This window comes from Micrasema longulum, unplaced genomic scaffold (assembly GCF_059751315.1).
Source record: "Micrasema longulum isolate JH-2025_06_02 unplaced genomic scaffold, ASM5975131v1 h1tg000031l, whole genome shotgun sequence".
Classification (NCBI taxonomy): Eukaryota; Metazoa; Arthropoda; class Insecta; order Trichoptera; family Brachycentridae; genus Micrasema; species Micrasema longulum.
This window is the reverse complement of record NW_028277238.1, coordinates 1,366,005-1,380,021: the sequence shown is the minus strand read 5'-3', so window position 1 is coordinate 1,380,021 and position 14,017 is coordinate 1,366,005. Positions and strand designations below refer to the sequence as shown.

Below are 14,017 nucleotides of genomic sequence, written 5' to 3'. Positions count from 1 at the left end.
AAAGGCTTAAGCTTATTTACATCATCAAGTCCACAGATGGAAGAGTTAAGAAAATGTGTATTTTTAAACAAATAGAATGACGAATGTTACACAGTGTTAAGTGAACAATTACACCAGCCAATGACAGATCATAAGCCTTGTAAATGCCTAGACTTCTGTATTATCATTTCAAAAAAGTTTTCCTTCGCTGTTGCAATAAATTTCAAACTACCAAATTAACCGAAGCAAAATTCATTTACGAGAAATACGAATTCTCGACACTTCTCTCACAGTACAAGAGCAAAACCACCCCTACCGTCAATCAAAAAAATGTAATTACGCCGTACATTAGCACCCTCGCATGATGATCACACCGCAATCGTAACGAATTAAAGGCTTACCTCACTTCAGCGATGATGGATATCATGTCCAGCCCAAGGTCTACGCAGCTCTTGGCGTGCAGCCGGTTCTGCTTTGGAACCCCCGACACGCAGTAGTAACAATCCCCTAAGAACTTTATCCTGAGAACATCGTGCTCCTGGAAGTACGAATCTTAATTGTTTTACTGGCGAAACACTTGTCAGTTTTAATGATTCATCATCAGCATTAAACCCTTATCCGGGCTGCATTTAAAAGCACATACAACTAATGTTGATCATCTGTTACGGAAAGGTAAGATGCCAGTCCAGGGACATTGAGAAGATTCAAAAACCCACCATCAACATACGGGAAAGTTAGGAAAAACATTATTTGCAAACTTTATGCATTTTATTGAGGGGGAAGAGGATGTATGAACAGAGGCCAACACGTCGTCCCCACCCCTCATTGGCTATGTTTTTTTTATTTAATAATAATATAATATGTAGAACATTTACAAATAACTGATTTTCCAAAAATAGAAAGAATCAAGTACCTATACACAAATAATGACCAAATACTACACTAACAGTCCAGTTGCTCAATCACAATATCCACACTTGTCGGTAATAGGATAATATCGCATACTACGAATACCAATAAAAATATGTAAAATGGATTTTAAAAAAATAATTGTATTTTTGAAATCAATATGGATGTTGTGGATAAATGTTTTTTTTTGTACATAACTTTTAAAAAGAAATTATAAAAAAATATGCCCCTAGAAAAACGCGACATGTTTGGCATTGATAATTGTGACGTCAAGATTCCTGACGATATTACATAAAAAATTTAACGGTTACAAACAAAGTTCAAAATTAACATGAATTGTGACGTATAAGGGGCGTGGCCGATGCAATGAACGTTTTCACGGGAGTTCAAAATTATAAATTTATAAATATTTTTTATGGTACTAATATGTTATGAAAAAATATTTTTTTACTCGACAGTATTGCGTACGCCCGTATTTCTTTAAATTGGTTCAAAAAAATATGTTTCCCTTTTACCGACGCGAAAACTTTTTTTTTAACAAAATGTTTCGATTAAGGATTTTTAATAAGCATGATAAAAATCGCGTTAAGCATTTGTGATTGAGAACCCAGAGCTGGTATTATGAACGCTTTTTAAGCGCAGTGTACCGCGTATTTACGTACTAAATACAATTAAATTTAAAACCACTTCTTTCATGTCGACCTTGAAATTGAACCCGGGACCTAAAGCATAGTAGGCGAACGCGCCAACCACTAGATTATAAGGCGGACGTTTCTCCTTTTTCAGGATTTAACCTGAGATTAGCCATCGAGTCAAGCACACTCGTCCAGAATTCTTGCTATATTTCACAGTCGGAGTTGTGCCTTCTATCCGACCGGATACAGATATCATTTATTTTATAATTTAAATTGAAATAAAAACACTTCGTTACTAACCACTTGATGACAACAGGGCGGACTTTTCTCGTGGACATTAAATGCTGATTTGAAAGGTAGTTCTAAACCGCAATATTTTATTGTTCCTGGACTGGCAACTGAAACGTTAAACTAAACACCTTACTTCATGTAACAGGTGATCAATATACGCTAGATTAAGCGTACAAATACAATTTTATATTCACCATCAAGTGTGGACAAGCATATTAAATGCTTAAAACATAAATATATCTATTAAAACAATTAGTAACCAGAAAATGTTTAAAAATGCTATAAAAAAATGGATAGTGGAGCTAGGTAGAAGTAAAATGGATTGTCTCATTCGCCTAAACCAATATTAAATCAACTGCTCAACAAGTGTATAGCTTATTTTATGTTTTTGTTCTTTCATCGTGTATTTTGTAATATGAATAATATATATGTAGATAAATTGATTATAAACATAAATACGTAGTGTTTAAAACTGTCTGAAAATTTTGTTCATTGTCTCTGTTTATTGAGTTAGTTAGTTAGTTAGTCTTCTTTGTTTATTCTTAAATGCATTTTTTTTTTTAAAGTATGTTTGTATTTTCACTTATTATTTTTTTATGAAACGCTTGCCAGTATCTATTTTTCATTATCATCATCACCAAACTCTCTCCACACCTGATGGTGCATAAAGCATTCTATATAAAAATTAACGCAGCGTATCTCGATTAGGAAGGTAAAGTGTCAGTACAGGGATAAAAAAATATAACAGTGTAAAACCACCTAATTAACAAATATTTTACGTCTTTAACATAGTGAAAACGAGTCAACCACTACTGATCGCGGCACTTGCCTGTTGGCAGATGAACGCCCGAAATTGGTCTGGTTCGCGGGATGCATTATCTTTTATACATTTTGCCCTGATACAATGAATGCAATTTCCTACATTGTACCGGGGTTCTGACACCTTATTGTTTGGAACTCCTGTCACGGCTGTCAGAATCAGATCAGATCAGATCCTGTGGTCAGGATAGAGGGGCACTTGACGTGGTTCCTTTATTATTACACTACACACTGGATTAAGTGAGTTATTGATTGAAAAAATAATTTATTCTCGATCGCGCTAAGAATATCAAAAGCACATGCATAATGACAGTTCGGTTTTTATATTTTATTATTTTGGTTTTTTTGTTGTCATATGTAATTTAATAATGTATTATGTTGGGCCGGAGACAAAAATGTGGTACCTGCCAACAGTAAAAATTGCAACATCTTAACCAGGGCCCAGTAGGAAGCAAAAAATTTAACGTGTAACACACATACATTAAATGTGGCGTAATCAACTACACTACAAGGCAGATTTTTATTTGCTCAATTTTCGTTTTAAAGGATTTTTACCTGAGAGTAGCTATTGAGCCAAAAACACTCGTAGAGAATTCTGGTTCTTTTCCACACACACACAGAACTGTATTTTTAATCGGCCCGGACACAACTAAGTAAGTCTATCTAAAGACTAGAAAAAAATAAGATACCACTACAAATGCCATTGAGGTATACAAATAATCATAGATATACGAGTACATAAGGGTATTTAGTTATAATAAATGTGTATTTTTCTCCGTGCGCAGGCGGATTAAGAGAAAACGCGGGCTCGCTTTTCTTCCTTCAAACGAATTCCCATATTTTCTATCTGGATTATGGCACTTAAGCAATGAATTTGTTCACACTATAGATATTTACCATTGTCGTGTCCCTACCATTTTGTTTATTTGATAAATTGATTATTATTATAGATACTCAAACCACCCACAAACCCTTACAAGCGCCCAGTGATATCTGATATCTTCAGACGTACGTCATACAAATATAATTATGGTTTTTTTTATACAAAAGGTTAAGACCCAGAAAATTTAATATTAATACTGTTTTAGTTTTGAAGTGTGGAAAACGGGACGACAAGACGTCGATTTGTCGATTTTAGGCGTAATCAGTCCGACGTGCATTTGTCATTTTCGCACAGTATCGGGGAGGCAATTGCGAGAGAGTGACGCCACAATTCTCAAAAACCTATTCATCAAAGTTATCTGGTACCGGGCACCGCATATCCTCTTAACAATAAAAATTATGTGTGTGAAATAGAACCAGAATCCCGGACGTTCTTGGCTCGATGGCTTCTCTCAGGTAAAAATCTTGAAAACGGAAATCGAATGGAGATAAATCCGCCTCGTAGTGTACTAGTTGACGCGTTCGCATGCCATATTAGAAATCCCGGGTTCGATTCCTAGGAGGGCTGACATTAAATATTGACAAGATACCTATCAGACCTATGTATTAGGGAAAATACATGTCAAAGAAAATCTACCTTTAGGTCAGCATTTGATTCAGGCAGAGCAAAACTTGTCGAAATCTGGCGCTCCCCAAACATTAGATTTTGAAATCGTGCTTTTGCCGTTGCCGGCCTCTCTGCCTGGAACCAATTGCCTTCAAACTTACGAATCATTGACAGTCCTAGTCAGTTCAGATCCTTACTAAAATCCCACTTCTTTATTTTATCATACCCTCAATTTTTTATCAGAAAATACAATATGTCACTTTAGCTTAGCTGGAATGTAAATTTAAATATACAATTGTAAAGCGCCTTTGAGAGCCCAAAAATAGCGCTATTTATTTATTCTACGTGAACTCAAAACATATTTACGAGTATATATCGCTAAAAATATATATATCTGCTTTTGTTCGGACCAATTCTTAACCCAATCCATATCTACCTACCCGTCTTTTCCATTTCCCAGCGCATTCCATGTAACAATAATTCTACGTGTGAGTGCCGGAATAAACAATATAATTATCAGTACTCATCTAACATCAAACAATTGACGTGCTCAACTTATATTTTCTCAAGCGAGCTGTGCTTGCGTTCTTTAGACCGTCAGATCCATACAATTTGTACCAGTGTCTCACGACTGTTAGCTTCACCAGGGTTCCAGCATGCGTCACGCTTCATCATCAGCAGGTTAGTCGAGTTGAGCAATCTTTCTTCCCCAACAATACAGTCAACATACTAAATTTTCCTCCTCCTAGGACGAGATATTTTTGACACCTTGTTCATTCCTCAACAGCTTTATAAAACTGTTTATTTTATTTTAATGTGATGGTAATAAATACGGCACAAACGTGATTTTAAATATCATATTTTGGAAAATTAATATTAAAATGTATTTTCAAATGTTGGAAGTATCCATTCACTGCGCGAGCATGTTAAATTTAAACGCAACTTCATACATTTTGATAGGGGTAAAATTATTTAATTAAATTAAAATTGGAATCCTGTAAAATTAACAACAACGATTTCAACTAGCATGTTATTTCATAATTTATTTTTAGTTGGGTAAAAAACAGGTTTCAGTACTTCATCAAGTGGTGTTATCTTTATATTTCTAATTTCAGCGTCACGCAATATCTTTCTAATAAATATTTCCGTATTTTTATAACTTAGCATTAACACGCAGTTTTCGTAATATTTATTTTGCCCGTAAATTTGTTTTGTACATTTTCTCGTTATTTTGTAATTCGACCGTAAATCTGCCAGATAAATTCGTAGCCATAGCCCGTAAAACAGTCAAATTCATTACCCCCTGTTTTTAGGTTGAAAGCAAAATTTACTGAAAATATTATAAATGATGAAATTAGGTGCCTTTAAAAAGAGAAATTTATTTTGTAGGGATCATCATGGGACACACATGTTATTTTTTGCGTTTCTTTATTAAACCCTTTTGGACCAAAATTTGAGTGTAATGAAGGAGAAAGCATTTTCAGTTTAAGCACAAAATAATACCGATAACTTTGTGTTTGTCATACGATAGTGTCAGATATTTTGTATTTTTTAGTATCTTTTCATTTTTAAAGATAAACACTAAATTTAAATTCAAATTCATTTCAACAGGGAAAAAAATTTTGAGAAGAGAATGTGGAAGTCTAGGCATGTCAGTGTAAATGCCTTGACTTCCATATTCCCTTTTAAAAAATGTTTTCCCTCTTTGTTGAAATAAATTTAAATATGAATAACTCCCTAGGGAGGCAATCTAGCCAGTCTGCAAGCATTTGGACATACTCAAACATTGTTGAACTAAATTTAAAGGTGAATTTATTTTATTGAAATACTGACGAGTAGTTAACTGAATAGTCAAATTACTAACATGTAAACCATGTTCTTCGTCTCTGTTTAGAAATGTGCCTATTTTAATTCTTTCATAAAAAAAAATCAAATGTAATAAATCTACGTTTTTAGAAAAATGTATGATTTTTGTAGCGATTTGAATGTATTTGAAATTATTTTTGATTAAGAAGCCAGTATGTTTTTTGTGTGTTTTTCTGTGTCCAAGCAAATAAAAAAATACAGTCCTTTTTTTCTCGTTTTCATTTTCGACTCGTTTTCGCTCAGTTAAAAATCCTAAGTAAGCAAATCAAGTGGAGATAAGTCTGCTTCGTTGTGTATTGGTTGTAACGTTCGCCTACCGTTTTAGAGGTCCTAAGTTCAATTTCTAGCAGGGTGGCTGTGAAATATAAATTATAATAGTTGTCGAAGCTGCTTAGTTGCGTTGTTCTAGACTGGCACCTGAAGTGTAGGACTGATCATCCTACCCTTATGCAACATGTGACCAAAGTAAACTGCATTTAGTTTACCAAACTATATGGTAATAATGACATATGGTTGTAAAAATAAATAATGAACCTGCTCTTATGTGATTTAAGGTCACGAATATAATTATTTACACGTATAAAATATTGTTAAAATAAAATTTTCATAAGTTTCATTTAAACATTAATCTTGTAAATTAAGGTTTGAACTCGGATCATGTAAACTTTTAAAAATCGAAAAGATTTTAAATTGAACGTAGTTATGGCAAAAACAGCCAGCTATAGAAAAGTGAAACTGAGATAATAGCAACTTTATGAAAAGACTGAATAATCAAATCCATACAACAGTTGGAATATTTTTGCCTTTAACAAATGATAAACAATGTAAACATTCGTTTTTTTAAATATTTTTTATTAAAAACAAGAATCTTTTTATGTAATTGATCAGTTTGAGTGGTTTTTAAAGTACCGGAAGATTTTTCTAGTTCAGTGGGTGTTTTCTGCAAATTGAGAAATGCCGTTTTTGTGATCGACACCATTTTCAGATCGTGAATTTTGTATGAAAGCGGTCTGGCTATTTTTAGCAGAACATAGAATTGACCTTACTGCTCTCAATAACATCAATATCTCATTTTTTTCAAAATTGTGGACTAGCTGCTTTCTGCATAACTACGTTCAATTTAAACTTGGTAATAATTGAAATTAAAAGATAAAATATTGGTGAGAACAGAAGAGCTATTATATTATTATATTGGTAGAAAGTGGAATGTAATTATAGGACAGGTCTGAAAGTAATCCAGGATAACAATTGTTGGAATTTTAAATAAATTAATTAATTCTCAATGTACGGATAGGTGTTGTTATTCTATTAATATGTAGAGTTTTCTTACTTCTGAAGCTTCATCGAATCTCCCGAAGAGTTCATTAAGAGTTTCAACAAGCACTCTTGCAGGTAACGTGGTGGTTATCATAGTGTAGTTAACAACATCTGCATACAGAATACTGACGTTCTTATGTTCTTCAATGTACAGGTGACTGTAAAAATACAATACTAATTTATAAAGAAACAAAGAAACGAACCGTAACGCCGTTTCCCTTGAAGGGTAGGCAGAGAGGATATCAGTATGTCTTTGTCTGCAGATCTCGATTCCTCCATATTTACACATCTTCTCATGCACGCGCCCCGATTATTCCAACTTTTGACATGTCCATCTTCAAGTATTTTTGGATTCGGTCATGCCGTGGTTTTTCTCGGTCTTCTTTTTTTCTGCATCCATCAACATTCGCATCAGCAACCTTTTTAGCTGTTTTTTCTCTGTCCATTTACTCAACATATACGAACTACCGCAGAATTCCTTTCTTGATTCTTTTCGATAATGCTTATCTCAGCCATACATAATGTACGGATCTTGACATTTGTTCCCCTATCGTGCATAGTTTTACCACACATTTATCTTTAAGATCAAATTTCGACAGCATTCACCCTACTTGCATCCTTGTTTTTCCAATTCCATACTTCACTCCCGTACACAGAGATTGGCACCAGGACTCCATTGAGAACTGCTAATTTTGCCTCCTGTGACAAACATTTATTTGCCAGGGTTGATTTAAGTGCACCATTCACTCTGTTTCCGGCACTCACCTTCCTTTTAGTATATTTCTCAGTCATTCTATCCTTTTTAGACATACTGCCCAGGTACACAAGTTTCAGTGTAATTCCATTCATAGTGTATATGATTGTACAACACCAGTGATAGTACGTATAATCCTCAAATTCAAAACAACTTGTGACCAGTTTCATTGCTTTCGCAACATACTCAAAACATGTATTTTTATAAATTAATCTTTCAATCATAGATACAAAATCATTTTAGGTGTAAAATTTTCGTTGAGATGTCAGTTTATTCATTTTAGTAATAATTTAAAATAAATTATTTAGGGAATCAATAAATAAGTAATAATAACTAGTTAAAATTACAATCTTGCTTTGCCCCCATTTAACATTTTTAAGTATTGAACTTTTTGTTTCTGGCTTATATTGATTTTATTAATTGATTTATTACATATATGGCCTAAGTCAATTACAGCAGCTATATGAAACAACATACGTACACAAAAAGAACATAAAACCATATAGAAAAGACAAACAAGGGCAATAAAATAATAGTTTACAATATTATATTCGTAAACACGATCAACATATATGAATTCGAGCTAACCCATGCCAATTTATCTTCATCGTACACTGTGTTAATGGCAAAGAGAATATTACCACAAGCAACGGTTTTTTTAAATAACGATGAAAAATTTAAAACGATTTTATAGAACAACTGCCATTTTGTGAAATCAATAAAATATTTTGCTTGATTATTTATCAAACATTTCTCAGAGTTTAGATTTTGCTACTTGATAATATAATGCAGACATCTAGAACATGTATTTTTACCGTAAAATTTTAAGATGTACGATACAAAGCAGTTTATACAGACAAAGGTTCTAACACTTATTTCACGTAACATTGCATTGTATGTTTTTTTCATTTTTTGAAATCCATTTTTATTTTTTGTGTTTTCACCGGGAATTGAACTCGGAATCTTTTGTGAGTGAGTCAAGTATCTTAACTGTAGCTAAGTCATTTAAATAAATATATATACTAGTACTCAAAGCATCTTCTTAATTAATACCCATCCATAATTCCTCTTTCTTATCTAATACATTTAGTGTCCATGCGGCTCGACTGTGGAATCATCTCTCATCCACTATCAATAATGTTACTACTGCATCTCAGTTCAGTGGCGGCCTCCGTGGTGTAGTGGTCAAGACGCTTGACTCACGCACGGAAGGTTCCGGGTTCGATTCCCGATGAGAAAACAAAAATTAAAATGTGTTTTTTCTCAAGCCTGGTTGTTCTGTAATATAATTCACCACTGTAATTAGGCCTCCTGGCCTGTTGTGGTGCAAAAAAAAAAAAAACGAAAAAAAAAAAAAAAAAAAAAAAACGAAAAAAAAAAACGAAATTACATCTGAAAAAACATCTCCTTTCTCTTCCTTAATCACTCCTCCTTTCTTATTTCCTCTTTATTCCATTGTGTTATAGTATTGATTTAAGGTAATTTATATACAATTACAGTTATTTCAATTTTTTTATGTCGTCAGTTTTTTTATTTTTTTATTTTCTATTAAATATGTTTTGAAACTTGAATTATATAAATAAAAAAAATATTTTATTGCTTAGTTGAAAGAAATTGCTATTTGGCAATAAGTTCGCCAAAATGACGTACAAAAATTACATAAATTAAAATAAGTTAAGTTTACTTCATTATATGAAGAAAAAAAACATTATTACTAATCATGAAAGTTCAGTACTGGACACCGATGTTAATTACTACACAAGTTTTTTAATCTTACCTGAAAACCTTTATAGGTGATGGGTATGTTTCAGTCTGTATCTTACGAAATATTTCACTTATGTCGTTTCTTACGATCGATATAATATGTTCTGGTAATATACTAGACATAAGCCGTTCCTGAAATAGTAATTAAAAATTAGTTGCAGAAAATCGACAAGCTTGTAAGTTCAAATAAAATTTCAATACCGAAATTTAGCTCAAATTATACACACTAAATAAAAGAAAAAAATAACTTTTACTTTTGAGTTATACATAAATTTATATATAAAAATACTTACTTTTTTGTCATCGGGACTTAAAATTTTATAAATTAAAAAGTGTAAAATGTCATACTACAAAGCGAAAAATGTTTTGTGACATTAAAAAAAAAACATGAAGGCGAATGTATTTTTTAACTTTGATGATGATTTTACATTTTAAAAATATTTTTATCTGTTATAAGAACAATAAATAATAAGACAATTATTATCAGAAAAGATTTGAAAATCATATTTCACTTATTAATAATATTCATGTATATAAAAAAAATATTAATTTTTATTTTAGTACCGAATGAGAAATATCCCTAAAAAAAAGAAAAAAACAGACTAAACGGTATTGAATATTTGTGAAAACAATGTCTTTATCGTGGTCATGTAATCGGAGCAGTTAAGTCCTTTAACTGGAATCTAAAGCGTAAGACTGATCATCTTACCTTTATTTTTATTTTTTTATTGATGAAATAGGATACATTTAAAGTATATTTTTATGTGTGCAATAATAATAACAATTAACACATTATATTTCATTTTTAAGTTTTTTACGCATGTTTTTTAACCTTCAGGTATGAATTTCAATATTTTTTTCTTCGTGAATGTTTTTTCCACATCATCGTATTTTTTTGCTACTTCATATAAAATTTAATTTTGTTACTACCCCATTTCTCTAAATTATTCTGATTTTTACCTTTTCTTTGAAATAATGATCATGTTTTTGTTGACTCTGGTTTTTTTTTTTTTTAATTCTGTATTTTTTAAACAAATTATAAATTATACACCAACTTCATCGCACTGCAAAAACTTTTTTGCTTATTATATTAGTACTTTTCATTTATTTAATATCAAGCTTACGCTTGTGTTTCCCTTTATGTTACAAAAAATATTAATATACAATGCGTTTGGTGTACAAATGCAGTGTCCTATGCACTGTTAGCTGTGGAAAGGGAACGACGATGATAATGATGAATATAGCGTTGAGCCTTAAAAAAACAAAGGTACATTCAAGTTAATCCCGTAGACGAAATTAAATGGTTATTGATACTAAACTACTTAAATACAGTGATATGCACATATTTTCAACAATTTGTATTTTGCTTGCACTTACAGTTTTCATAATTTTCACAAACAAATCGATCAATCATTCTCTTTGATTATGTCAGTTACTTAGAGCATTAACCTGATAAATAACAGATTTTAGCATAGAAACCGCACTTAAATACATGCAAATTGTTTTAATTCGATACAAAAGTAACTACTTTTTTATTTTAAAGAGAGCAAAATTTATTTTTTTATATTTTTCGCTTTGTAAAATAATTATTCTAAAAAGTTTTTCAGCTTTTTCATTTATATAAGTTAGTGTAATTAATGTCCTGACGAAGATATAGGTAAGTCTTGAAACCGCTAGATAAAGAAAAGTCGTTAGGTGGTTGAATACAAAAATTAACTAACATTTAAACAATGACATATATGATATAGTAACTTATATTTACACATAAGTTATTATTATTTTATTTTTTTTGTATTTCACAGTTTTAAAATGTACAGAGTTTCTTTGTTTTAGGTCCCAACTAGCTAGGAAATTCCTGTGTTTAGGAAGGACGTTATTTTTTACATATGTTTTTTTTTTATCTATTATTTCATTAAATGATGCTTAATAAATTCAAATAATAATATAACATATGAAAAAATCAATATAAATATAAATTAGAAAACATGTGGATAGTAATAATAAAAATTGAATCATAAAAATAAATTAGAAAATATGGCATTAATAGTAAAGAAATGAGACATAATTATTATAAAATAGAAAACATACCGATAATAATAAAAATTGAAGAAAAAATACACATTATAAAATATAACATTACTAATAAAGAAATCAAACAAAAATATAAATTGGAAAAGATACCGATAATAATAAAAATTGAAGCATAAATACACATTATAAAATATAACATTAGTAATAAAGGAATTAAACAAAAATATAAATTGGAAAACATACCGATTATAATAAAAATTGAAGCATAAATATAAATTTGAAAATATATCGTTAGTAATTAAAAATTGAAGAACAAAAATAAATTACAGAATATACCATTTATAATTAAAAAAATAAAGATACGTGTAAATACTAGTATTAATAATAAAAATAAAATAATAAAATATAATATAATATAAATTAAAATACTTGGTACACTTCCACTTATTTGTTTGACCAATTAGCGCTTTCGTATTGTTACAACGTACACGGGTACATCAGTTTACTACTCAGATTTTCAAATGCAATATGTTTACAATCTTAAAAAATAACATGTTTAATTAGGTTTGCAAGACGTAAATCAACACAAAATATGTCCTTTTAAGGGTTAAATAAGCTTAAATGTCACTTACTTCTTGTTCCTTTTCATAATTTAATTTAAGGGTTGCTTCAACACAGCCCCGTTTGTCAAGAAATGATCTTCTCTTGACAACTTCGTTCATTAATCTGTAGTATACACCAAGGAAATTAATTCCTAGTAAAAACAGCAAATCTGCACCTAGCTAAAATTAAGAAAAAATATTTTTAATGCAAATTTGACATGTCTAGTATAGTATTTCAATGAAGAAGACATTTTTGTAAAATATATTTTATCACTAGAAAATATAATATGCATAAAAATTAGGCGCCAAAGGAATGATTATCAGTGATATTGAAATAAATTTAATCTATCTTTCATTCGCAATTTTGAAATTCTTAAGTTGTTAAAGGGGAAAAACATCAAAGCTTTATCTGTAAATTATCTCATTTCCTGCGCGTGCAAATCTTATGATAAAATTGTAGACTTCTACTGCCGTTTTATTGATTATAAAAATAATGTTTTTTAATGTTACGTGGAATATTAAATATTCAGATCCAAATTTGTTGAAAAAGAGGGGGAAAACATTTTCGAAAAGGAATTATGGAAGTTTAGGCATTTACAGGGCATAAAATATGTCATTGGCTGGCTTAAGTGGCCACTTAACACGCTGTATTGTACTCACCATTCTGCCAATTAAACATCCACTTTTCCTAAACTCCCTACGGTGAAATAATTCTACCAGATGAATCCCAACAACATCAATGAAGATTTCAAATTGTGCCCTTTACAAATAGGGCAGTTAATTTAAATACTATTAATATTTATATCTATTCACTACACCAACTGAGACGTGACATTCTAAGAATTTAATAAATATTAACTATGTATTGCATATTATAGTCTAAAAAACCTTAGTAAGTTCACTTATATTTAAACGAGTGTAATTTTGAATAATTAATAATTTAACGTTGTTTTGGCAAATGATTTTTCTTCGAATGTTGTAAACAAACTTCTTATATTTTTGGATTTATAAAGATGGTCAAAGTAAACTTATGTATCTATTTACTACTTTTTACAAGAATTTTATGTTTTGCTACTCTTTTTTTACAGAACTCGAACATAAAAATAGCATTTAGCGTTACTTTGAAAAAACAAACTTTTATTTTAAACTATCTGAACGTGTATAGTACGGGTACCTAATTCTTTGTTTTTTCTTAATTTTACTGTTTAAATAATACGTTGTATGCTTTTTGCACGTTTTACTAACGAGTTTCAAAGGTAAATTATCATAAATATGACTCGTTTAGCTTTTTAAAGGTGCACATTAATATGAACAGGAAAAATCCTTACAATTCTTTAGCAATATTAAAAATTGCGCAGCAAAATGTTTTTTTTTTCGTTTTGTGCTTGCTGAATTTATTCACTAATTAGAGCAATTTAGTATGGAGCTCTCTACCATTTTTATTGAGGTTTTATTAAGTCCCTTCAAAACATATTTTTACACATACCAAACGTGTAACAGTTCTTTTTAGTAAGGAAAATATCCTAAGTTGTATATGAAAAGTAATTATTTTAATGTTTCA

General features: G+C 30.6%; 1 protein-coding gene across 3 annotated transcripts in view; it reads right to left on the bottom strand.

Moving 5' to 3' along the window:
• Nucleotides 1-14,017, bottom strand: part of LOC148285500 (adenylyl cyclase X E-like) — a 54,233-nt gene that overhangs the window by 18,432 nt on the left and 21,784 nt on the right. For all 3 annotated transcript variants that reach the window (XM_088224668.1, XM_088224654.1, XM_088224661.1), the window contains exons 5-8: nucleotides 12,487-12,636; nucleotides 9,837-9,955; nucleotides 7,319-7,463; nucleotides 381-517 (exon numbers count right to left, since the gene is read on the bottom strand). In XM_088224668.1, coding sequence (XP_088080794.1) covers nucleotides 381-517; nucleotides 7,319-7,463; nucleotides 9,837-9,955; nucleotides 12,487-12,636 — 551 coding nt within the window. The remainder of the gene's footprint in view (nucleotides 1-380; nucleotides 518-7,318; nucleotides 7,464-9,836; nucleotides 9,956-12,486; nucleotides 12,637-14,017) is intronic.